The sequence below is a fragment of the Heterodontus francisci genome, chromosome 2 (assembly GCF_036365525.1).
Source record: "Heterodontus francisci isolate sHetFra1 chromosome 2, sHetFra1.hap1, whole genome shotgun sequence".
In the NCBI taxonomy this organism is placed as follows: domain Eukaryota; kingdom Metazoa; phylum Chordata; class Chondrichthyes; order Heterodontiformes; family Heterodontidae; genus Heterodontus; species Heterodontus francisci.
This window is the reverse complement of record NC_090372.1, coordinates 133667028-133694335: the sequence shown is the minus strand read 5'-3', so window position 1 is coordinate 133694335 and position 27308 is coordinate 133667028. Positions and strand designations below refer to the sequence as shown.

General features: G+C 44.2%; 1 protein-coding gene across 7 annotated transcripts in view; it reads left to right on the top strand.

The window, feature by feature from the left end:
- Window positions 1-2927: 2927 nt before the first annotated feature.
- Window positions 2928-27308, top strand: part of cobl (cordon-bleu WH2 repeat protein) — a 559613-nt gene continuing 535232 nt past the window's right edge. For 2 of the 7 annotated variants that reach the window (XM_068011049.1, XM_068011098.1), the window contains exons 1-2: window positions 2930-3039; window positions 3186-3836. In XM_068011049.1, the coding sequence (XP_067867150.1) occupies window positions 3793-3836 (44 nt within the window). In that variant the 5' untranslated portion in view covers window positions 2930-3039; window positions 3186-3792. Of the gene's footprint in view, window positions 3040-3185; window positions 3837-27308 lie in introns of all 7 variants that reach the window. The other 5 variants (XM_068011064.1, XM_068011072.1, XM_068011045.1 and 2 more) reach the window with 4 other exon arrangements.

The following is a 27308-nucleotide window of genomic DNA, read 5'->3' as shown; positions in this document are numbered from 1 at the left end:
TACTCCATTTGCCATCTTGTTGCTCACTCACTTAAACCTGTCTATATCTCTTTGCAGCCTCTCTACATCCTCCCCACTGCTTACCTTTCCACTGACCTTTGTGTATCATCAGCAAACTTAGATACATTACTCTCTGTCTCTTCATCCAAGTCATTAAAATGGAATGTAAATAGTTGAGGCCCCAGCACTGATCCTTGTGGCACCCCACTATTCACTGCCTGGCAACTTGATAATACCCCATTTATGCCCACTCTCTGCTTCCTGTCTGTTAACCAATCCTCTATCCATGCTGATATATTACCCCCAGTACCATGAGCCTATTAATCTTTTATGTGGCACCTTATCAAATGCCTTTTGAAAATCCAAATACATCTACTAGTTCCCCTTTATCTAGCCTACTAGTTACATCCTCAAAAACTCCAATAAATTTGTCAAACAGGATCTCCCGTTAGTAAAACCATGCTGACTTGTTCTAATCATACAATGCTTTTCCAAGTGCAATGTTAAGACTTCTTTAATAATAGTTTCCAGCATCATCCCAACGACTGATGTTAGGCTAACTGGCCTGTAGGTCCCTGCTTTCTAGCTCCTTTCTTGAAAAGCGGCGTAACATTTGCCAACTTCCAATCTGACAGGACCATTCCTGAATCTAAGGAATTCTGGAAAATCATAGCCAGCGCATCCACTATCTCTGCAGCTATCTCTTTTAGAACCTTAGGATGTAGGTCATCAGGTCCCGGGGACTTATCAGATTTTAGTCCCTCAAGTTTCTCCAATACTTTTCTTGGCTGATATCAATATCCTTAATTTCCTCACTCTTTTTAGCCCCTAGGTTACTGCCTATTTCTGGTATAGAACTTGTGTCTTCTACTGTGAAAACAGACACAAAATATTTGTTCAATGCCTCTGCCATTTCCTCATTCCCCATAGTTTCTCCTATCTCTGCCTCTAAGGGACCAATGTCTACTTTAGCTACTCTCTTCCTTTTTATGTGCTTATAAAAGCTCTTATAATCTTTTTTATATTGCTGGCTAGTTTACTCTTATTCTAATTTTTCCCTTTTGATCAACTTTTTGGTGGCCCTTTGCTGGTTTCTAAAACACTTCCAATCCTCAGACTTGCTACTATTTTTTGCAACATTGTCAGCCTCTTTTTTTAGTCTAATACTTCCTGAGTGAGCCATGGATGGGTCTTTCTTGACGAGATTTGGTTTTTGAATGCAATGTACCTTTATTGAACCCTTTGAATTGTTTCTTTAATTGTTTCTCACTGTTCATTTACTGCCATACCTTCCAGTCTATTCACCCAATTAACCTTAGCCAGTTCTCCCCTCATAACATTGTAATTGGCTTTAAGATTCTTGCTTGTGATTGAAATGTGTCATTTTTAAACTTAACATGTAATTCAATGATATTATGATCACTATTTCTCAGTAGATCTTTTACTCTGACATTGCTTATTAATCCTGCTTCATTACACAATACAAGATCTAAGATAGCCTTATCCCTAGTTGGTTCTACAAAGTATTGCTCCAAGCAAATGTCATGAAAGCATTCTATAAACTCATCTTATGGACCACTGTTGTCAATTTGATCGTCCCAGTCTATATGCAGATTAAAGTCCCCCACAATTAATACTTTAACTTTTTTACATGCTCCAATAATTTCTCGTTTAAGAAACCAAGAGACAGTTATCTACTTGCAAATGACAGACCACCAGTGCCATAGAAGGCTGCGCCTCTCCAGACAGATGGTCACAGTCCTGTGTGCTCTGATCCACAATGACCTGAGACCTCATGGCTCCATGGCAGACCCTACCTGCAGCCGTCAAATCTCAGGTGCACTGAATGTCCATAGAATTGGGTCATTCTGGAGATCAGCTGTGGACCTAGGTGGCATCTTGCACTTGGCATCTCATTAGGCCATCAGGCAGGTCAAGGATGCCCTTTTCTGAAGGGCAGGGACTACATGCACTTTGGCACAGAGGCATTGGGTTTTGATGCCATTCATGGATTACTTCAAGTGCAGGGCATTATCAATTGTACCCATGTGGCCGTTAAAGCACCCAGCAACTGGCCAGTGAGATCCATCAATAGGAAAGGCTTCCACTTCCTCAACGTCCAAATGGCCCACTACCACAACAAGAGCTTCCTCCATGTTTGCGCTCTCTTTCCTGGCAGTTGCCATGACTCCTTCATCTTTAGCCAGTCCAGGCTGCCTCGATCCTTCACTCCATCCCCCAAAGTGCATGGATGGATTCAAGGGGTCAAGGGAAATTTTTTGAAGAGATGGCTACTGACCCCTCTACGGGAGCCTCAGACAGAGGCACGGAGGTGAAACAACCAATGTCACCGGCTCAGCAGGCCAACCATTGAGCAGGCTATCAGGTTTCTGAAGATGCAATTCTGGCACCTCCAATATCCTCCTGCAATGGTCTCTGTTATTGTGGTGGTTTGCTGCGTTCTCCGTAACATGGCCCCGTAACAAGGTGTGGACCCTGAGGACAGTGAGGCCCTGGAAGGAGACAGCTCATCGTGGAAGGAGGAGGTAAGAGAGGAGGAGGAAGAGGGGGCAGAAGGGGAATAACACTGAACAGAAAGGTGTCCCTGCTGCACAATGAGGTGGCCTCCTCCTGCTGCCCTTTGGGAAGAGGACCGCCCTCCTCTCTCTCACTGCCTCCAGCATTAGATCCAGGTGGGCATTGGTGAAGTGAGGGTCTGCCCATCCCCTACTGCCAGCCCTCTAGTTCTCCTGTGACATCTCGCTTCCCTCTGGTGCCGTGGAAGGCAAATCTCTGCCTCAGGACAACCAGCAGCCTCAGTGATGACTGCCGTGGAAGTCTACATAAAACCCAGACTTGATCGGACCCACTGCCATTTTCAATCCCACTGGCTGTCAGAAGACAGAAAACCCATATCAATTAAGGCTTTCCTACTTGAAAATTGCAATCTGAATCAGCTTCCCAGAGGTGGCAGCTTTCAGATCAAAAACCCACCTCCACTTTGAAAATCCGGACCTATAATTTTGTTAGATCACAGGAGTACTTTGCTTAAGATCGGAGAAAATTAGTTTTATAACTTCTTGTCTTTCTGCATTCAGTGCTGTGCAATCAATTTATTCGTACTAAAACAATGATAAAAAGAAAGCAATTTGAGTATGAGCAGTAACTACAATGTATTTTTACAGACCACAACTCAACTACCAGCCCACAACCCCACCAACAGCCTGGGTCGGACAAAGCGGTGATTGACAGGTGAGCCCTGAGGAAGGCGGTTAATTACATACAAGGGTTCGGAGACCATGGCAGAGAGAGAAGAGCGTATTCAAAAATAAAACGCGCTTTATTTTCACTGATTAAACAAGGACGACGCCGAGAAAGCGGGAAAGGGAAAGAGAAAGTGCGAAGAGCTGGCTGTGTGAAATTGTTGCCAGTGTAAGTGCCTCTATTTGGAGTAGGGTTTGGCAGTGACTGATGTGCGGTGAGTGTGCATAGTTCACTGCTTATTCACTGGGCTAATTTTGCAGACAGTTGTCGTGAGTGTTTGTACGAGAGAGAGCGAACAGCCTGTCAAATGTGAGTCTCACTTTTGGAATTGTTAGTTGTGGCCGTACGATAACGTGCATTTTCGTGCAGAAATACATCACCAAAGTCCAAAGAAAGAAAACGTCAAGTGATTTTTTTTTTGTAAAATTCATCGTTTGGCTGTTCAAAGACATTTGACTGTGACCTAGATCGATGTTGGATCTGGACGAAGTAAAAAGGGAAAGGGTGCAGTAAGAGGAGTTTGGAACCATGGAGACGGCGAGGATCGCGACAGCTGCTCGACCACCGACAGGGTATGTTGACTTTTCTAAAACTTCATTGTGTAACACCTGGACTTCGCTGCAGAATATTTGTGGTCGGCTAAATAAATAATGCAACTGCGCATTCCGAGAATGAAAACGAGGGGGAGGGGGTCGGTTAAGCAGTGTAAACAATTAATGACCTTGTGAATGGTTGGCTAAGTGTGCAAAGGTTACCGGAGCGCTCAGATTCTCGCCCAGTTGTGCTGCGCTTTGCCTGTTTCCCTGGAAACGCCGCGCGCAAGGCGGCGGTGGAACGTTCCCCGGGAGGGATGGCTCACGAGCCGCGGTCCTGACACCTGTCAGCCGCTCGGGTCTGCACACAGGGCAGGGAGAAGCGGGAGGATCCTTGAATTGCTGTATGGCCTTAAAGTACACTTTAAAAAAAAGAGCCTATTTACTTTAACAAAAATGTGCCGCTTTGTGTACATTTCACCATTGAATTTCATTGAAGTAGACGTAAAGTATGTTGGATGTTTTTCAAATCTTAAATCGACTTCAATCACCTGCAAACAATGACATAACTTAATCTAATGGACACTTTTTTTCTGCAGAAAAATACAATTCTTCATGTCTATTTTTCGTACTTTATTGAGCTATTATCATACTGGTATCGTCATGAATGTGCTCTATGTCATGTCACGTGATAACGGGAACAGAGGATGCTGGTGTTCAGGGAGAGACTTACATTGTAATGCAATTAAACAGAACTTTTACCAAGCACTTTGAACACCGAGATTCATAAGCTGCTAAAGCGGTTTAATTCGTTCTGAATTTCTGAAGTGTTGCTGTATTTTAAGATTCCCAGCCGTTCTTAGTGAAATTCACCTAGTTTGAACTAGCCCTTAATACCAAAAGACACAAACAATTTTTATTTAGTTTCCTTTTTATTTTGGGAAATTTATTTATTTTTCAATGATAGATGTTAGTGTGTTCAAGGTTTTGCCCAAAAGGAAGCCATTATATCCGTTAAATGAACTATTTATTTTCGCAAGCAAAGGCAAACTTTTAAACAATGAGTCAGTTGTATAATCTGTACACATTCATCTTTGAAGAAGGTTTATTTTCTTTTAGTTGTGCCTTTCTAACAGTGCAGACTTTCAGAACATATAGAAGAAGGTTTTTAATTCTTGTATTCAGGTAGATTCAGTGAATTCGCGTATCCCAGGGCAATTGGTTTTGTTTTCAGCTTGTGCTGTGAAAGACCAGAAACTGCTTCATTTGTGTTTAAAACACTCTCTGTTCACCTTAATGGCCCTTTTCTATAATTTTCTCTTCCACATGAACAATGAGTGCCAGAAGCCGGTTGGATTGTAGAATGGTCAATAGGCTGCCAACAGTCCTGTGTTCACAAATTAATACATTTCAACAGGAATTATTTGCTGGCAGTCCAGAGTAACAACCTTGACTAGGTTAGCCCCTTAATAACCATGAGTAATTGAAGAGCCTTGTAATTTCCAGCTGTTGCTCCAGCTGAGATCAGTTAGAAAGGTACAGCTAAAGTTTATACCTAACCCGAGATCACCTGGGCTGTGTTTATGTTATTATTACACAAGGCAGTACACTTAGCCATTAGACCGTCAGGACAACTTGAAGCATTGACTTTGAGTAATGTATAGATTGCCACCATTTTTCACTTTTAAACTTTTCTGATCATTGTATCTTGTGGGGCAAGGGGTCGGCGGGGGTGGGGGTGATAAGAAAAGTCATGAAACTTTCATGGTAGTACACAATTATAGTAGAATATTGAAATGTTGGACAGGTGATTGTTGCTTAAAATCTTTAAAGGTTTTAAAGTGTTCATTTTTTTGGGAAACTCCCATAAAAGTAAGGCACTCGGACACTGAGTCTGGTGTCACTGAACCCAAAAAGGTATCTGCAGCTGCCCTGAATTTGTAACCAATTGTAAGAACATTATGTTCATTACCACTTCTGATATCCTGTACTACAAGTCAGTCATTCTTTACAAAAAGTAAAACTTGCAGAGATCCAACCTCACAATTTGCTTCCTTGGCTTCTAATGGGTAGCCCTGAGTTCTACCTGACCTCACCATCTTACATTATGTACTTGCATTAAATCCATGCCTTTTAATAATCCTAAATGCTTAAAGCAGATTATCTACCCTCTCCACTCCTCCTCCCCAACCAACAGTTCTGCCCTTTAACAAATACATACTGACTCAGGGCCTTCAGTCTATCTCGATAGCTCAACGATCTTGGATTCTTAGAGGGGAATGAAAACTCGAGAGTACTCTAAATGAGGCCACATCAAAGCCTCATATAGTTCTGTTATTGAGGTCCCTGTTTTGTAATGAAGTGTTTGAGCACTATAGCCTAGGACCTAGGCACAACTCTTTGGACTAAAAAAATCAGTTCAAAGAAAGCTGAAATCCTGCATTAACCTGCACCCCAAGAAGAATATAGACCACCAAGCATTGTCATCGAGGGAATGGAGATGCATGTCGTCAAGCAATTTACTTATTTGGGGAGCGTATTCTCGTTTGATGCCACCATAGACATGGATGTGGACAATAGGCTCTCAAAAGCAAACAGTACATTTGGCAGACTACAAACAAGTGTGGAACAAGCACAGCCTCAGGGCACAGACCAAACTCAAAGTGTACAAAGCTGTAGTCCGCACCACTCTTCTGTAGGGCGCTGAGTCATGGGTCCTATACCGCCGTCATGTACGCCTTCTGGAGCATGTCCATCAGTGCTGCCTCCTCAGTCCTCAGTATCCTCAAGATCCGCTGGCAGGACCACATCACAAACATTGAAGTCCTGGAAACAACCAACATCATCAGCATCGAGACGATCCTCCTGCAAAGCCAACTGCGTGGGCGGGTCATGTTGCCCGGAAGGATGACTGTACCTGCCCAAGATCGTGTTGTATGGAGAGCTGACCACTGGTAAAAAGGAACAGAGGGGCCCCATACAAACATTTCAAGGACTCCTTGAAGAAGTCCCTCTCTGAGTGCCACATCGACCACCACCAGTGGGAAGCGCAGTCCATAGATCATGATGCCTGGAGATGCTACATCAGGAGGGCTGCAGACACCTTTGAGATTGAGCGAAGAACCAGCATGAAAGAAAAAAAGAAGGATAGATCCAATTGCCCCCAGCAGCAACGACATCTTCACTGTACCCACTGTGGGTGAATCTGCCAGTGACGAATAAGCCTGACTAGCTACCAGCATGCCTGCAACCGATGAGTACAATCTTCCCAAAATCTTCGTCTGCGAAGAAATGCCAAGAGTGATCAAAATCATCATAGTTTTATGAAAGGGAAATTGTGTTTGACAAATTTATTAGAGTTTTTTGAGGATGTAACTTTTAGGGTAGATAAATGGGAACCAGTAGATTATAGTATATTTAGATTTCCGAAAGGCATTTGATAAAATGCCACACAAAAGGTTAATATGCAAGATAAGGGCTCGGAGTTGGGGTTAATATATTAGTGTTGATGGAGGATTGGTTAATGGACACGAAGCAGAGTGTAGGGATAAACGGGACATTTTCAAGTTGGCAGGCTGTAAATAGTGACTTAGATGAAGAGAATGAGAATACTGTATCCAAGTTTGCTGACAGTACAAAGTTAGGTGAATGCAAAGAGGCTGCAGAGAGATATAAACAGGTTAACTGAGTGGGCAACAAGGTGGCAGATGGACTATTATGTGGGAAGTGTGAGATTATTCACTTTGGTTGTCAGAAAAGAAAAACATGGCATGAAACTTTTAAAATAAAAACAGAAAGTGCTGGAAGTACTCAGCAGGTCTGGCAGCATCTGTGGAGAGAGAAACAGAGTTAATGTTTTGAATCAGATATCACTCTTCTTCAGATTTGGAACCGGATCTGGGCGTCGCACTTTCGGAAGAATGTCAAGGCCTTAGTGAGTTTGCAGAGGAGATTTACCAGAATAGTACGAGGGATGAGGGACTTCAGTTATGTTGGGAGACTAGCCAAGCTGGGGTTGTTCTCGTTAGAACAATGAAGGTTACACGGAGATTTAATAGAGGTGTTCAAAACCATGATAGATTAAGGAGAAACTGGTTTCAGTGGCAGAAGTTGGTAAATGGCGAAAGAATCAGAGGTGAGATAGGAAATTATTTTACATAAGTTGTTATGATCTGGAAAGCATTATCTGAAATGATGATAGAAGCAGATTCAGTATTATCTTTCATAAGAACATAAGAAATAAGAGCAGGAGCAGGCCATTCAGCCCTTCGAGTCTGCTCCGCCATTCAATTAGATCATGGCTGATCGTCTACTTCACACTATTTTCCTGCACTATCCCTGTAACACTTGATGTTTTTAATGTGTAGAGATCTATCGATCTCAGTCTTGAAAATACTCATTGACTAAGCCTCCACAGCCTTCTGGGGCAGAGAATTCCAAAGATTCATTACCCTCCGAGCGAAGAAATTCCTCATCATCTCAGTCCTAAATGACCTGCCACTTATTCTGAGACTGTGTCCCCTGGTCCTAGACTCCGCAGCCAGGGGAAACATCCTTCCTGCATCTTCCCATCGAGCCCTGTAAGAATTTAGTATATTTGAATGAGATCACCTCTCATTCTTCTAAACCCCAGAGCATATAGGCGCAGTCTATTTAATCTTTCCTCAGAAGACAATCCCTCCATCCCAGGAATTAGTTTGGTGAACCTTTGTTGCACTCCTGCTATGGCATGTATATCTTTTCTTAGGTAAGGAGACCAAAACTGCACACAATACTCCAGATGCAGTCTCACCAAGACTCTATATAATTGGAGTAAGATTTTTTTAATTCATTCATGGGATGTAGGCATCGCTGGCTATGCCAGCATCTATTGCCCATCCTTAATTGCCCTTGAAAAGGTGGTGGTGAGCCACCTTCTTGAACCGCTGCAGTCCATGTGTGCTAGGTGCACCCACAGTGCTGTTCGGAAGGGAGTTCCAGGATTTTGACTCAGCGACAGTGAACGAATGGCGATATAGTTCCAAGTCAGGATGGTGTATGGCTTGGAGGAAAACTTTCAGGTGGTGGTGTTTCCATGCAACTGCTGCCCTTGTCCTTCTAGGTGGTAGAGGTCGTGGGTTTAGAAGGTGCTGTCTAAGACGCCTTGGTGCATTGCAGCAGTGCATCTTGTAGATGGTACACACTCCTGCCACTGTGCGTCGGTGGTGGAGGGAGTGAATGTTCGTGAATGGGGTGCCAATCAAGTCCTGGATGGTGTCGAGCTTCTTGAGTGTTGTTGGAGCTGCACCCATCCAGGCAAGTGGAGAGTATTTCATCACACTGCTGACTTGTGCCTTGTAGATGGTGGACATGCTTTGGGGAGTCAGAAAGTGAGTTACTCGCCGCAGGACTCCTAGCCTCTGACCTGCTCTTGTAGCCATGGTATTTACATTGGCTACTCCAATTCAGTTTCTGGTCAATGCTAACCCCCCAGGATGTTGATAGTGGGGGATTCAGCGATGGTAATGCCATTGAATGTCAAGGGGAGATAGTTAGATTCTCTCTTGTTGGAGATGGTCATTGCCTAGTACTAGTGTGGCACGAATGTTTATTGCCACTTATCTGCCCAAGCCTGGATATTGTCCAGGTCTTGCTGCATTTCTACATGGACTGCTTCAGTATCTGAGGAGTCACGAATGGTGCTGAACATTGTGCAATCATCAGCGAACATCCCCACTTCTGATCTTATGATTGATGGAAGGTCATTGATGAAGCAGCTGAAGATGGTTGGACCTAGGACACTACCCTGAGGAACTCCTGCAGTGATGTCCTGGAGCTGAGATGATTGACCTTCAACTACCACAGACATCTTCCTTTGTGCTAGGTATGACTCCAACCAGGGGAGTGTTTTCCCCCGGATTCCCATTGACTGCAGTTTTCCTGGGGCTCCTTGATGCCATACTTGGTCAAATGCTGCCTTGATGTCAAGGACAGTCACTCTCACCTCACCTTTACTCCTGTACTCAAATCCTCTTGTAATAAATATCAACATACCATTTGCCTTCTTAATTGCTTGTTGTACCTGCATGTTAGTTTTCAGTGACTTATGAACAAGGACACCCAAGTCCCTTTGAAATTCAACACTTCCTGTTAGTGGGAATGAATCTGAAAGAATCACTCGACACTCGGGTCCGCTCCAAACGTCAAACAGTTTATTGGGTTACGCCAGCGGGGAGCAGGTCACTGGGTAATTCAGATTCCTCTCCACCGAACAAAGGTAAATCATCAATACTTATACAGTTTCAAACAGTTACTCAGCCTATCCTGGCTGGACACGATCCAATCATCGTGATTATAAATTATATACATTGATTAGTAGAACCAATGAAATGGGTTACTAGACATTGGGGGACTGCGTGGTCAGCTCGTGCTCTTGGACAGCTAGGGGTTACTCATGCGTAGACGATGTCTTCCAGATCCCCTGCTTCACCGTCCTTGTGCCTTATGTATACGTAACATCTTATCTTAACCTTGTTACAGGCGGGTGACTTTGTCAGCATTCCATCTTTGTCGACATTTCATAAGGGCATCGGCTAGAGGCCACTTGATTAGACTCTGCTGAATTTATGTGAATCATCCCTTATAAGGAATGTGGTCAAGTTAGCTGAGTCCCATGATGCCTTGCAAACATTTCATTGCTAGCTAGAATTATATGTTATTGGTTATTCACATAGTATTTATTGCAGGTGCCTCTGCCCTGGGAATACACTTCAACACTTCCCAACCTCTCACCATTTAAGAAATACTCTGTATTTCTGTTTTTCATACCAAAGTGGATAACTTCACATTTCTCTGCATTGTATTCCATCTGCCAAATTTTTGTCCACTCGCTTAGCCGCTCCATATCCCATTGAAGCGTATTTGCATCCTCCTCACAACTCACACTTCCACCGAGTTTTGTGTCATCTGCGAACTTGGAAATATTGCATTTAATCCCCACATCCAAATCATTGATATAGATTGTGAATAGCTGGGGTCCAAGATCTGATCCTTGTAGTACCCCACATGTCACAGCCTCCCAACCTGAAAATGATCCATTTATTCCTACTTTCTGTTTTCCGTCCGTTAACCAGTTCTCAGTCCATGCCAGTATATTATCCCCAATCCCATGTGCTCTAATTTTGTTTATCAGCATCTTGTGTGTGACCTTATCAAAAGCTTTCTGAAAATCTAAATATACCGCATCCACCAGTTCCCCCTTATCTGTTCTGTTGGTTACATCCTCAAAAAAGCTCCAACGGGTTTATTAAACATGATTTTCCTTTCATAAATCCATGTTGACTCTGCCCAATCCTGCCATTATTTTCTAAGTTTCCTGTTATCACATCCTTTATTATAGATTCTAGCATTTTCCCTACAACTTACGTTAGACTAACAGGTCTGTAGTTCCCCGTTTTCACTCTCCCTCCTTTCTTAAATAGTGGGGTTACATTTGGCACCTTCCAATCTGCAGGAACCATTCCAGAGTCTATAAAATTTTGAAAGATGACCTCAATGCATCTACTATCTCTACAACACTCTGGGATGTAAATCATCAGGTCCAGGAGATTTATCTACTTTAAGTCCCATTAATTTCTCCAGTACTTTTTTTTTACTAATATTAATACCTGGTAGTTCCTCGTTTACACTAGTTGTTTGATTCTCCATTACTTCTGGGAGGTTTTTAGTTTTTTCCTTCATGAAGACAGACACAAAGTATTTGTTTAGTTTCTCTACTATTTCCTTAATCCCCATTATAAATTCTCCTGACTCCGCTTGCTATGGACCCACATTTGTTTTTGCTCATCTTTTCCTTTTTACATATCTATAGAAGCTTTTACTCTGTTTTTATGTTTCTCGCTAGTTTACTCTCATATTCTGTTTACCCGTTCTTAATCTTTTTCTTCGTCCTTCTTTGCAGAATTCTAAAATGCTCCCAATCCTTGGGCTTACCATTTTTTTGGGCAACTTTATAAGCCTCTTCCTTTGATCTTGATTTCTTCTGTTAGCCGTGGTTGGAACACTTTCCTTGTTTGGATTATTTGCATTAGAGGAATGTATTTTTGTTGTAAACTGTGTATTAGTTCTTCAAAGGGAATTGTATAAATACTTGAAGGGTAAAGATTTGCAAGCAATGGGGAAAGGACAGGGGAGTGGGACTAAATGGATACTTCTTTCAAAGAGTAAGGCGGATAGACCAAATGGCTTCCTTATGTACTATATCATTTTATGATTCTGTGATCGGCCTCTGAATTCATTAAAAACATTTCTACTAGTTTTCTTGCTTTTAGCTTTTTCTCTTTCATCCACTTCATCATTACTGTTTATAAGTCCTAAAGTATATCCTTTTGTCATTTGCCAAATGAGCTTCCTTTCACTCATTGAGACTTCTTCCATATTTTCATAGATATAAGCCTTACTTTTCCTTTTGACTTTTCAAAAGTGCTCCATCTTTGAGCATTGCATTCATCTCCTGCTGCTAAGTCTTTTTTAACGACTGTAAATTAAGCCTTTTTAAAATGGCATGCTATTGTAATCTTGATAGAGCGCATGTTGTACATCTTTATAATGGAATGGTCTGAATTTGCACGCTATTATCTCGCCTATTGGCAGTGGCTCATTTACTGAATACTAAATATAAATATATGGGGTCTGAAGAAGAGTCATATCTGACTTGAAATGTTAACTATGTTTCTCTCTCCACAGATGCTGCCAGACCTGCTGAGTATTTCCAGCATTTTCTGTTTTTATTTCAGATTTTTAGCATCTGCAGTATTTTGCTGTTATCTAAATATATGTCTGTTCTTCAATTTGATCCAACATATTGAACTAAGCAAAATGCCTCTGGCAGAGGCCCGCCACAGGACTCGACGCCGGGAGGCCTGGCCCGATATTGCCGGCAGTGGCAAGATCTCGTGGCGGCCCCCCCACCACTCGGCGATGGAAGCCAAATTTACATATGTAAAATAATGTAAATCAACAAATAAATTACCTACCTACTCCCGCTGTCCGTTCCTGAGTGATATTGGTGCCAGTGGCAGGCATTTGCATCTGGGGATCCGAAGCGGAACACTGGTGGGGAGGGGGGAGCAGGTAAGATTTTCAGTGCGGGGTGAGGGGCGGGGTCAGAGTGATTTAATTGGTGTAGGGGATGGTGGGAAGGGGTAAAGATTAAAGTTTATGAACTTTGTGGGAGCAAGGTCAGGTGCACCAGGTAAGTATTTTGGTTAAGGGGAGACGGCAAGGAATTAAATCTATGGTTGTTGGGGGGTGTGGGAGAGGGGCAAGATCAATTAATTTAATCTTTTAAAAACCATTTTCTTTTAAAGAACTAGATGTAATGATAGGACTGGAAGCCCTTTAAAAATGGCGTCAGCGCAAAAGCAGTTGGCGCATTGCCGGGGACGGACTGCCTGCCCCCTCCACATCATCGGGGGCTGGGGGGGGGTGCGTGGGAGGGGGTGGTCTGCCTCGGCCATTTAAATGAGCCGCTGCATTTAATATTGTGGCAGCTCTGATGTGCGGTCCGCCCGGGTGGACTGCCATTGTTTACGTCCGCAGCGGAAATGTAAATTGCAACCCGTTGTGTGCCTTTTTAAAATTCCTGACATCATTACTTGAAATATTTGAGCTATAATTGTCCCTTGAGCACTTCTGCATAAAGATATTGCTTCCTATTGTATAATTCCGATAGCTTTTATAACTTCAGAAAGCTATTTAATAAACGCCAACAGTGTAACATTACCGTCTCTCAGACAGTAACCAGCCCCCCCACAGACAAAGTGGGTGATAATGTACAGCAATTGTATTTTACTAATGTTGTGGTACCATTAGTGCAGAACCACAGTGTTTCATTAAACATTTAATTATCTGTACCTGTAACCTTAAAACCCTCTATCAACAAAATATTTAATTTTGATTTGAGACTGGGGCAAATATAAATGTGGTTGGAAATGAGATACCAACCAAGTGTGTGCAGCATGTTTCTTACTTGGTGTCACTTTAAAAGGAAAACTTAAAACACACTCAGCACAGGGAAGTGGTGGAATTAGTAAATCATTATGTTTAGGTTGAAGAAAAAGCAATATGGATTTCATATTAATTGGTACAATGTTCAAGTAACCAGAGCAGGAAATATTTGGGGGTTTTAATAATTATCTAACCATGTGTTCAGTGGTCATAGTTTGAAAAAACACAAATAAAATATTCAACACAGTTTGAGTTTAAGGAAACAGAAAGCTATGGCAAGTTGTAAAGAAAATCATCAGCGTTTTAATGCTGTTTTCATTTTGAGAAAACTTAACTTTCTGACCAACCCATCTGTTTCCTTAACTGCGATTTTGGAATTAATTGCCAGGTATCCATTTTCTTAATAGGCATTCAGCTAGTTGATGATTTTCTTTCCAACTTGCCCAGGCTTTTTGTTTTCCCTATCTCAGCTGGTAATTCGTTCTGCAGTTCTTTTACTGTCTGACTAAACAATGTTGCCCAAATTTCCTATTTTGTTTTGCATCCTTAACGTTAAACTATGTCCCCAGTCCATAAATCCTGTGTTGAACAAAACTGCTGCGGATGTGAATTCCTTTTATGGGGATTGCTAATCTTTTTCTTATGAGGCTTCTTTGATAAACGAGAAATATTACAAGCCACTTAAACATATAATGAAAAAATCTGGATAGATAAATGCAAACTAAATATGTAGCTATTATAATTACATTATAATATTGTATTTAATATGAAGGAAAACTGATCTTAACTTTATTTCAATATGATACTTGACGCTGCATGCAAGTCTAGTCAAGAGATCACTGTACTTGCTGGTGTCCAAAAGCCCAGCAGTGGCTTCATTGAGTGGTTGGTGTCCGTTTAACAATATCATCTCCCCCTGGAATCTACCTCCCCTGACAATCTCGCATTGGGAATTGTTGGGCCTGACTGAGTTAAACCCAGCAGCTTTTCCTTCATCTGCACTGCAGCTCAAACTGATGCAATAAAAAGTCCTACAAAGGAGACCGGGGAGACTTTCTGCATCCAACACCCACCCCAGTACAAACTGGCTTTGTTTCTCGATTCAGTTCTGTGAGCAATGGCTGCCATAAAATGAAAGCAAAATACTGTGGAGGCTGGAAATCTAAAATAAAAAGAGAAAATGCAGGAAATACTCAGCAGGTCAGGCAGCATCTGTGGAGAGAGAACCAGAGTTAACGTTTCAGGTCAGTGACCCTTCATCAGAACTGATGAGTATCTCCAGAATTTCTTGTATTTACATCACATTACCTTTGATCGGTTATAAATAGTGCTCTTAGTATTACAGTTTAAAGTTTTATTTGTGATTTTTCAACCCATGACCACTGAACTGATGGTTGGTGAGATATCTTCTCCTCTTTTTACCGTGCCAATTAATATGAAATTCATATTGTTATTTCTTCTACATAAACATAATCATATAGTAAATCCACCACTGCCTTATCATTATCCAACATATCTGTAACCACTGCAAATAAACACAATAAATTGGCCAAACATGGTTTTCCCCAACAAAACCCTTCTAGCTGTTCTGAGGTCCTGCTCTTCGAACAACCGTTATGCCATCCCACAACAAAATCTCAAGTACTTGTGGTAAAGGTAATGACTGGAATGCTGTACAGAAAGCTGGCATGGACTCAACGGGCCAAATGGCCTCCTTCTTTGCTGTAATGACTGTATCGGGCGAATTTTATATTCACTCCTGTGGTGGGTTTGGAGGCGGGGAAAGCATAAAATTGGGTGGGATGATGGTGGTGGGAGGGGGGGTGATGTTTGGTGGGGGCGGGGGGGGGGGGGTGCTCCCTGCCAATATCCTGCCTCCGCTGACAAACCATGCGGGCTGCTTCCCGGCTCCGGGGGTTGGGAGGGGGGGGGTGCGTGTGGGGGTGTGCCTCGTTCACAAGGCACTTAGTGCCTGACCGAGGAACCCGGCATCAAGACTAGGGAGGCCTGCCAAGGGCCACCCCCTGCTCTTGCTGCTGACCCCACTCACCTGAACCCCCTGCTGTTGGATTTCAGAGTTCCTCCCTTCCTACCCACAGTACCCATTTGCAGAGTTTCCCCCATTTCCCCTCCACAGTACCCACTTGCAGAGTTCCCCCCTCCCCTCACATCTGCAGATTGAGCTTAGTGGCAATGTCTGATGCCGAAACAAAATTCGTAAAGATAACAAGGCATAACTGACCTGCCCTTTGCAGGCACCGAGGACCCCTGCCTCGGTGGTGCCAGCTTTTCAAAGACGGTAAAGTGTAGGCGCAGGAGTTCCGCACGTCATGCAGAAGATGACGAATGCCTGGTAGGATCCTTGCGAATTACATACTAATGCATGCAAAACAGTATTTAATATACTTAAACTACAATCCCGTCGTTTCGCATTACGACGTGTGTTTTTCGGTGGATGAATCTGCGTCGATTCTCCGGGCCCCCTCGCCAGAAAACCCTCCTTCCAACACACATAAAATCCAGCCCCAATTTTTTTTTTACATACATGCATTGTAAACCTGTCTTTGTATTTCTAAAAGTCCTTCTTAGTCTGCACCTATCTAGTGTGGTACTACTCCCTTCTCTAGTACTATTCAACACTTTCATTTTGTGCACCTTCTTCCTCTTTTCTAATTCTATATGTTGGTGACCATCCCCTTGCCCATTTATTTAAAATTCTCCCCAGCCACACTAGTGAACCTTCCTGTAAGGACATTGGTCCCAGTCCTGCTGAGGTGCAACCTGTCCCTTTTGAATAGGTACCTCCTGCCCCAGAATTGGTCCCAATGTCCTAAGAATATGAAGCTGTCCCTCCTGCATCGTGTCTCAAGCCTTGCATTGATCCTCCATATCTTCCTATTTCTACTCTTGCTCCCGTGCAGCACTGGGAGTAATCCAGAGACCACTACCTTCAAAGTCCTACTTTTTAACTTCCTCCCTAGCTCCTGAAGCTGTTAATGTAGGACCTCAATATCTCTGTGTCATTGGTACTGACATCTACCACAACTTCTGGCTCACTCCCTTGCCCCTGCAGAATATTCTGCACCTTCTCCGTGATGTCCTTTACCCTGGCACCAGGGAGGCAAAACACCATGTGGGACTCACTATGACGGTTACAGAAATGCCTGTCTGTCCCCCTAACTATGGAATCTCCTACAATGACTGCATTTCTACTCTTTGCTGCTCCCTCCTGTACAGTCCCATGCCATTGGTGCCATGCTCTTCACTGCACTTCTTCAAGGTGTCATCACTCCCAGCAGTCTCCAAAGCTGAGTACCGGTTTGAGAGTGGCACACACTCCGAAGACTCCTGCACCTCCTGCTTCATTTTATTCTTCTGGATGGCCACCCATCTACTATCCTGAACTCTCACTGCCTGTGAGGTGACCACCTCCTGGAATGTACGATACAGGAAACTCTCCTGCTCCCTGATGCTTTGCAGCAACTGCAGCTTCATCTCAAACTCAGAAATTATGAGCTTGAGCTGAAGCAGCTGGAGAACTTCCCACACACGTGATCCCCGATGACACATGAAGTATCCTGAAGTTCCCACATGGTGCAGGAATTGCAAGTGACAGGTCGCAGCTGCCCATCATGATCTTAAAAACACTATTCCTTCTTTTAGAATCTATTTGGTACCTTATTTAAACTATTAATTTTAATTAATGCCTCTAGACCTGTCTGTGCTACTCTTAATAATTATACTCATCCTGATTGAGGTTATTAATTATTAATTTCCTGGCTCCTAATTTTAAAGATTGCTCTAGTTTGGAGGGAGCAAAAAGAGTAATACTCACCAACTAATCAGTTACCTGCTCTCCTGTAATGTCATATTTTGATTTTTTTTGTCCACTGACGGTCCATTCTCAATCCTTCCCAGAGCTCTTTTATCCTCCACACCAGTCTCACTGTGCTCTCACCCTCCATGCCACTCTTTTATCCTCCACACCAGTCTCACTGTGCTCTCACTCTCCATGCCACTCTTTTATCCTCCACACCAGTCTCACTGTGCTCTCACTCTCCATGTCACTGTTTTATCCTCCACACCAGTCTCACTGTGCTCTCACCCTCCATGCCACTCTTTTATCCTCTACACCAGTCTCACTGTGCTCTCACCCTCCATGCCACTCTTTTATCCTCCACACCAGTCTCACTCTGCTCTCACCCTCCATGCCACTCTTTTATCCTCCACACACCTCAGTATGCTCTTGCTCTCTGGGACCGCTCTTTTATCCTCCACACCGGCCTCGCTGTCCGATTAACATCCGTATTCTTACCTCCTCGCTCAGCTGTCACTCACCTCACCCTGAACCCTCCATTTGCTCAACTCTCAAAGTGTTTCTGTTTTCTTTTCCAAATTTGTCTGTTATCCATTTTCCTGAGGCTTTGCTTGAAAAATTTAACTTTCGTAAAAAAAACTAATTGCATTGCAAAGACTCAGACATTGACCCCTGCCACCCAGGCTTTCAAGAGAAAACGTTAATGAAAACATTAAAAGATACAAAATGGAACTCACTGGATAAATTTCATCAATGTTATAGTAAAATAGGTAATTTTTTTGCATTTTTTGTTTAAACTCTTTGGACATGAGAAGTGTTATTTACTGAGGAAAAAATACTCGAAAATTTTAAATGGCATTAGTTAGATTACATAAGTGGACATATGAATTTATCACGGAAAAACGTTGGCAGAGAAATGTGATACCTGAAAGAAAGATTTTGTAGACCAGATCTGTGGAGCAGCAAGGTTTTTACTAAGATCTGGATGGAATATACAGCAAGCTATCTGAAAAGCCATCCTGAGCATTGGTTACAGAGAAAAATTCCAGTCTGTACTCCAGCTGCATACTGTGGCACAGGATTGTCATGTTAACTGCATGGAATTAATTATTCAACAGGGCATGAGTTAAATTTTAATTAATGTTCTTGCTCTGTTCTGCTCAGGACAGTCCATTTTGGTTGAGGTTGGTGGTGAGTTGTGGGGGTGGGGGGGGGGGGGTGGGGGTGGTGTGGGGGATGGGTGTGGAAGGTGCCAGTAGCCTCCACAGCACTGAATCTGGGTGCAAGGCAGGACCTTTCCTGTCTACAAAATAGTACTTCCTGTGGTGACATTTCTGTGCCAACAGTTTCCATCGTCATTTCTTGTGTCCATGTAAAGAAAAAAATAAAATTGAAACTATTTAAACTTACCATACTGTGCTATCTACTGTAAATGGTAGACTATTTTGTTCAGCCTAAAACTAATTGAATGTAATTAGAAATACAATAATTCCACCAAAGCAGGACATTACAGCTAGAATTTATGCAAATATTTTCAAGAACAAAGATTAAAACATTCAATAAAAGAAAAAAATCTTCTTCAGAAGATATTTTGCAAGTGTCTAAATAGTTTGTAAGACTTTTGGAAGAAATAGTCTTTTGATCTTTTGACTTGGGTGAGGCTACATTTTTGCCACTGCATAAAGCCAAATTCTTAATCCAGTTACGTTAACCCAATTGCCTCATAAATTAGGAGACAATAAACAGGGAAAAAAACAATAATCAGGGAAAAAAATCAACAGGCTCTTGGAGAGGTTAGAGTTAATTAAAGAGAGCCAGCAGTATTTGTAAAAGGCAGATCGTGCCGTTTTGATGAAGTAGCAGAGAAGGTTGATGAAGGAAAAGCAATAGATGTTGTCTATATGGATTTTAAGAAAGCGTTTTACAGAGTACCACATAAAAGACTGGTGAACAAAATTGAAGCTCATGGAATAGGAGGGTCGGTGTCAGCTTGGATAAGAAGGACTGAAAACAACGAGTCGCAGTAAATGGTTGTGTTTCAGACTAGAGGATAGTAGACACTGGTGTTCTCTAAGGGTCAGTGCTAGGACCACTGCCTTTTTTGATATAAAGAAATGATGTGGATATTGGAATACAGAGTACGATTTCAAAATATGCCGATGATACCAAACTTGGAGCTGCAGCAGACAGTGTGGATGATTCCAATCGACTGCAAAAGGACAGAGATAGGCTCGCAGAATGGGCAGGCAAGTGGCAGTTGTAATTTAATACAGAGAACTATGAGGTGATGCATTTTGGCAGAAGGGATAGGGAGAAGCAATAGAAACTAAATGGCACAGTTCTAAGGAGTGTACAGGGACAGAGGGACCTGGGGGTGCATGTGCATCAATCTTTGAAGGTGGCAGGACATATTAAGAGGGTAGTTAGCAAAACATATGGGATCTTGGGATTCATAATAGAGGTTTTGAATACAAAAGCAGGGAAGTGCTGCTGAACCTTTATAAAGCTCTGGTTAGGCCCCAACTAGGATATTGCATCCAGTTCTGGTCACCACACTTTAGGACAGATGTGAGGGTCCTTGAGAGGGTGCAGAGCAGATTTACCAGAATGGTTCCAGGGATGAGAGATTTTAGCTACAAGGTTAGGTTGGAGAAGCTGGGGTTGTTCTCCTTGGAGCAAAGCAGATTGAGGGGAGACTTAATTGAGGCATACAAGATTATGACAGCCTTAGATAAGATAGACAAAGAGATGTTCCCATTAGCTGATGGTACAAGGACTAGGGGACACAGATTGAAGGTTTTGGGCAAGCGATGCAGGTGGAATGTGAGGAAGAATTTTTTTTAAGTAGTGAGTGGTAATGACCTGGAACTCTGCCTATGAGGGTGGTGGAAGTGGAGACGATGAATGATTTCAAAAGGAAATGGGATGGGCACTTGAGGGAAATAAACTCCTGGGGCTCTGGGGATAGAGTGGAGGAATGGATTGCTCTAAAGAGAGTCGGCATGGGCTTGATGGGCTGAAAAGCCTTTTTTTTTAGATTAGATTAGAGATACAGCACTGAAACAGGCCCTTCGGCCCACCGAGTCTGTGCCGAACATCAACCACCCATTTATACTAATCCTACACTAATCCCATATTCCTACCAAACATCCCCACCTGTCCCTATATTTCCCTACCACCTACCTACACTAGTGACAGTTTATAATGGCCAATTTACCTATCAACCTGCAAGTCTTTTGGCTTGTGGGAGGAAACCGGAGCACCCGGAGAAAACCCACGCAGACACAGGGAGAACTTGCAAACTCCACACAGGCAGTACCTGGAATCGAACCCGGGTCCCTGGAGCTGTGAGGCTGCGGTGCTAACCACTGCGCCACTGTGCCGCCCCATTCTGTTCTGTAATGATTCTACAACTCTCTGAGACACTGTAAAAAGTCAAGAGATTTGGTATAAAAATCATAAGATGGTTTGTTTTTCCAAAGATAAACCAAAACAGATTGACAGTTGGTGTTTAAACCTCATTAGTGGCTTATTTAATCTCTAACTGGTCAGAACTATTCACAAAAACTGTGGCTGGATTTTGTTTGGCTGGCAGGAGCAGGCGTGGAGGCATGGCGAGGATGAAAAATTCGGGTGGATATGATTTCCTGGAAACCCGACATTGTGACGTTGGTTCTGGATTTTGTCAGTGGCGGGAAAGCTCCAAGGCGGAGCTGCAATTTGAATTGGTGAACAGCTCGTTAGAATGCATTTGCATTGAATTGAAGCCAATTTTATGGGAGGTTTCATATTTAGTCAATGGTGCACTGGGATCACGTGCCTTCAGATCCCCGGCCGTTTAAAGATAGCGGCACTGAGGCAAGGCCTCAGTGACGCCATGGGAAACAGCCATGGGGAGCAATGGATAAGGGAAGAGGGGGAGCGGAGGCCATTGTTGGCCTGCGGTGCTGGACGTCCTGCATGGGTAGGTGCACTCTCGGGTACTGGGCTCTCTGCAAGGTGGGCACTGAGGGGCATTATCATGTATTCAGAGGGGTGTAGCAACAGGAAGGTCCCGAGGCATGTTCTTGTCTGGAAGAACTGAGCACGGGAGAGGTAAAAATCATGGCATGGGTCACTTACACCCTGTCTCTGTGGATCCCCATGATGCACAGCAGCTGCTCAGAGGATGTGTTATGATCCTGTAGTTTTTTTTTCCGGGAAGAATGTGGTGTGCCCTTAAGGCTGGAAAAAGAGCCGTACTGCTTTAAGGCAGCAAGCTCTAAAGACTGCATCAAAGAATGCATCCTCGTTATCTTGGATACAGCCACTCGGACTGAGTAACGAGAGATACATTTGTTACAATTTAATTTTGAACTGGCTTATAGTGTAAATAGCCTGTTCTAACCGAGGACACAGTTAGACAGCTGTGTGTTAGCACCTGAAAGAAGAGCTCTCAGCCCATTTAAACTGAAAGAAGAGAACTTAGTCTGTTAATTTATTATTATCTCTCAAAATTCTAAAAAATCAAGCCAAAACAGAGATATCTGATAATTTAAACTGAAGGAAGGGAAGTCAGACTGTGACAATCTTTTATCCCTCAAAAATTCTAAAGCCAGATTGATTCTATTGAAAGTGGTTGCGAGTTGTTGATCTACTGTGGTCATCGCTGGAAGAAAGAGGAGTTTGAAACTTCGGGTGTTCGATTGTTTTCCTTTCCTCATCGGAACCTGGAAGATTGCACGTGGACTTTATTCATCGGGAAGTGTAACTTTGCAAGGACTGTAATTTTTTTTTATTTTAGAGTTATAGAGAGAGATACAGCACTGAAACAGCCCATCGAGTCTGTGCTAACCAACTTGATCCCATATTCCCTTCCACATCCCCACCATTCTCCTACCACCTACTTACACTATGGCCAATTTACCTATCAACCTGCAAGTATTTGGCTGTGGGAGAAACCCGGAGTACCTGGCGGAAACCCACACGGTCACAGGGAGAACTTGCTAACTCCGCACAAACAGTACCTGGAACCAAACCCGGGTCGCTGGAGCTGCGAGGCTGCGGTGCTAACCACTGTGCCGCTCTGTGTTGTTTATATCTTTGTAGTGTTTAAGATTTTAGTTTTTATAATTAAAGAGATAATTTGTTGATTTAAATCTGGTTTGGTTAGCCTGATTCGGGGGTTAATAGATGGTACAATTTGGCTGGGTCTTTAATTTGGAAAGTTTAATAAGATATGTTAGGCGATCTGTGGAGGGACAGGATTGAATTTTATTTTATTTTTATTTTTATTTTTATTTCAGAGATACAGCACTGAAACAGGCCCTTCGGCCCACCGGGTCTGTGCCGACCAACAACCACCCATTTATACTACAAAGTGATTACTGACAATGCAGCCGGCAGCTTACATCATCCGACTGCGCCAATCTGCGTACATGCGCAGATTGGTTCCTACCCTCTGCGCATGCGCTGCCTTCCGCTATGCCAGGACTGGTTGGCGCATGCGCAGATGATGTCAATTAACAGTGTGTTTCTTCCACTGCAATCAGAATCGTATATTTTGATTGGGGGCTTTGACTGGAGCGGTCGGACATAACAGAAGGGAGGACCAGGATCTGGTTGGGCTCAGCTGTGAAGCTCCAATAGGAGAGCAGCACCAGCTGGCCACGCCAAGAGTCGCCTATCTGTGCCAGCAAGTGTACCGAAATTGCCTTGGTTACCTCCAAATGGCAGCGTCAACCAAGACTTAGGCTCTCCAGGGAGGCCATCACTGTCTTATGTGCCATGATGCAGTATGAGCTTTGGTGGACACCCAATGCCTGAGGTCCTGAAAATTACCTTGGCACTCAATTTCTACACATCTGGCTCTTTCCAGAGATTCAATGGGGATGTGTGGGGCCTCTCAGTCAGCAGCCCACCCCTGCATCAATGAAGTGATCAATGCCTTGTTCAAGAGGGCCGGCGACTATGCTTGGGACCGGACTGACCCTGATGGTCAGGCGGAGCCATCGCTGAGGTTGGGCATCGCTGGCTAGGCCACCATTTATTGCCCATCCCTAATTGCCCTTGAGAAGGTGGTGGTGAGCCGCCTTCTTGAACCGTCAGCGCACCCATGGTGCTGTTAGGAAGGGAGTTCCTGGATTTTGCCCCAGCAACAGTGAAGGAACAACGATGTAGTTCCAAGTCAGGATGATGTGTGGCTTGGAGGGGAACCTGCAGGTGGTTGTGTTCCCATGTATCTGCTGTCCTTGTCCTTAAAGGTGGTAGAGATCATGGGTTTGGAAGATGCTGCCGAAGGAGCCTTGGTGAGTTGCTGCCGTGCATCATGTAGATGGTACACACTGCTGCCACTGTGCACTGGTTGTGAAGGGAGTGAATGTTGAAGGTGATGGATGGGCTGCCAGTCAAATAGGCTGCTTTGTCCTGGATGGTGTTGAGCTTCTTGTGTGTTGGTGGAGCTGTTCTCATCCAGGCAAGTGGAAAGTATTCTACCGCACTCCTGACTTGTGCTTTGTAGATGGTTGCCAGGCTTTGGGAAGTCAGGTGGTGTGTTACTCGCTGCAGTATTCCCAGTCTCTGACCTGCTCTTGCAGGCCACACTGTACCTTGCTTCCCTTGCACTGGCGGCCAGGGTCTTTGAGAGACGCGCAAGCGAGGCATGACTCAACCTCATACATACCTGCTTCCTGCCACCATGATGTCCTCTCAAAGTGAGCTCAATAAAGAGTCACCTCACTGTATTCCACCTGTCGCCTTCTTCCTATTGCATTCCAGTGCCTAGGGCCCAGCTTCATCACGCACTCTGACACATCTGAGACGCTGACCAAACGTGGCCTGTGCCTACACTGACAGCCCATTGAGGGAGCAAGGGTGAAGGTCGCATCTCACAATCAGCAATGATAGTATGAGCCACTTACAGCAATGATTCTGACCTCTATTTATTACCACAATTGCAGAAACCAATGCAAAGGCCACAATACACCTGCAAAGCTCCAAATACATCTTGATGCTCTTCTTTATACGCTTTCATGAGCTTCTATGCAGTGTGACCTCTGCGCTGAGGTGGAGGCAGGTTGCCGATCGGGCTGTCCCTTATCCTGGGATGAGTTCAGCGGGCTTCCTTTGACTGCCTGAGGCCTGGAGGGCCCTGGCTGGCTAAGGGTTTCCTGCACAGGTGCAAGAGCCTCCTCAGTTGTCGTGGTTACTGGAGCTCGGGTCACAGGCGGAGGGGCTGAGGAGCTGCTGTCCACACTCAGAGAATGCCCTGAGGGGAGCCATCACCTATGGAGGTCAGCCTCTCCTCCGACCTTGCAAGGCTCACTTGAACCTCCCTGCTTACCATGGAAGGATGAGGGCCTGAAGAAGTCTTCAGGTGCCTCGTCCTTCTCTTGCTTTGCCACTCCTGTGTTGAGCTTATGGCCAAGGCGATGATGTGCTGTGCAGGTCTGCGTGCATGGCATGGATAGACTCCTCCATCGTCCGCTCATGGCCTCACATTCCCTTGGCAGCTCTGCCAGACAGTCCCTTACCTCTCTCTGTGACTTCTTCATGTTCTGTGCTGCCAACACCAGAGGATCGTCATCAGTCTAGGGCTCAGCATAGACCTGGCTACCCATAGTCCTCCGACTGTCAGAGGCCTCGGCTGTCACAGCCTCAGCCAGCTGCTTGGGCGCCTGTGTGGTGCTCTCACCAGCTTGTGACCCTGAATCTAAGCTCGAGCCCATTCCCACTGAAGTGAAAGTATCTGTGCTGGTGAAGGGTGCAGTGGAATGATGTGATGGTGCATCCTCTGACTGTTCCTCCTGTTCCTCAGAGGTCACTGGCAGGCCCCCTATCCCAGCACATGCTCTTATCGCTGAAGTGCCATGACCTGCATGAGAGAACACAAACATGCCAACCTTGCATAATGTAGATCTCCAGAAGTGTGGTGGAGGACACAGGAACACAGTGTCTCCTCACTTTCTTGTGCGGACACTCCGGTCTCACCGTCCATGATTGCATGGTCGTTCTGGGCCCCTGCAAGCTCCACAGCTTCCTTCTCTGCTGATATCAGAGGAGGCACATCAGGAACCCCACTACCAGTCCTTGATGTCTCTCTGGTGTTATGGGTCCATTTCTTTTGCAACTCTTCTCTTAAAAGAGGGACACCGTTAGACATTGCACGAAGAACAACAGAACACTTCTGCTAGTGGCAGCCTCATCCCCTAATGGGCTCTCCTAAATGGCATTTCCCCACATCTGCTCTCAGGGGACATAACGGGGGTGAGCTCGGAAATAAGACGGCTTGTCACCGAGACACAGCCATGCATCTGGCAGGATGAGGTAATACCTCACCTGCTTGCCACTGCCTTTGTGGTTACCCCCTCCCCATGGAGTGTGCCCTCCCGCGTAGCCACATGCAAGCCCCAAAGAGGAGATGGGCATGGAGGACTCACCTTGGCGGAGCGAAGGAGGCTATTGACCCTCTTGCGACACTGCACCCAGTTCCGGGGGTGACTCCCCCCACCCCCGTCCTACAATAGGACCGCCCGTGCCTCGATTAGGTTAATTGGCTGGCTGCCGTGTGATGCAGCGACGGTACCTGCTTCTAGTGCCGCCTCCAGGATCTGCGATGGACTGACAAAATTCAGTCCTATATTCCTGCATCTGAAAATGCTTTACAAAAATCTCATAAGACATGGTTAGCAGCCAAATATCTCTGATTTGTGGAGTTGGTGAATGAGACAGCTTTCTGGGGGATATTCTATTTTTATTGACAGTTCTGTAGCCAAGAACCTCCTAAAATTGGGTATGACTAACTAGTGTTAAATAATAGAAAGCGGGAGGCTTGTCTTGTTCTTCTTTCTTCTCGTTTCCCTTTCTGTGTTTTTCTCTCTCCCTTGCTTGCTAGAAAGACCATTTTGCAGGCACACTGGAAAGTCACTTCTGACGCCCAGGGGTCCTTGGATCCCAGTTTGTGAACTACTGTCCTTGCACAGTGGTTCTCAAACTTTTTTTGTTTGAAAGACCCCTTTTCAAATGGATTAATAATCACGACACTACTCCCCCCATCTAAATTTGATACTAATAATGAATTTATATCTATTAATATAGAATTTCTGAACTATTTAGTGGAAAAACATTTAAAACCATAAATAACCATTTTAAGCAGAAGTGGCAGTAGTGCCACTGATAAACTAACAAGGTAGACTGTGATCAGAAGTATTAAAGTAATGGCTGAGATTGACTAACATGCATTAATATAGCACCATCTCACCAGCAGTGTGGCTATGAAAGTGGAATCTCTGGGTTTTAGGGACATCATCAATAAATCCTTTGTGGATACTGTTTGAAAACAGCCAGGGATTTCAGCCACAACTCATTGCCCAGCCTTAGAAAGAAGTGACGGTGATAGTGGGGGCTGATATATGAACTAGTGGCTTGTCCTTGTGTGTGTGCCCAGGCACATGCAGCAGTTCCAGGGAGGGAGGGGGGATTGTTGCTGATTTTTGTTGTTTTGATGTAAACTAAAGCTACAAAATGCCTTCCAGAACTTTACTCCTGATTAATGCGGCTACTGTTCACAGCATCTGCTGACCACAATCAGTGGCTCCTCCCCCTTTTCACAGCCTGTCACTTACCCCATCTGAGGGTGCCAAGCACGCTTTGATCCGGCTCCCAGCTCCAGGCGCTGCTTATTCCTCCAGTTATACATTTTGGGTCCAGTTACAAAAAATCGCAAGATT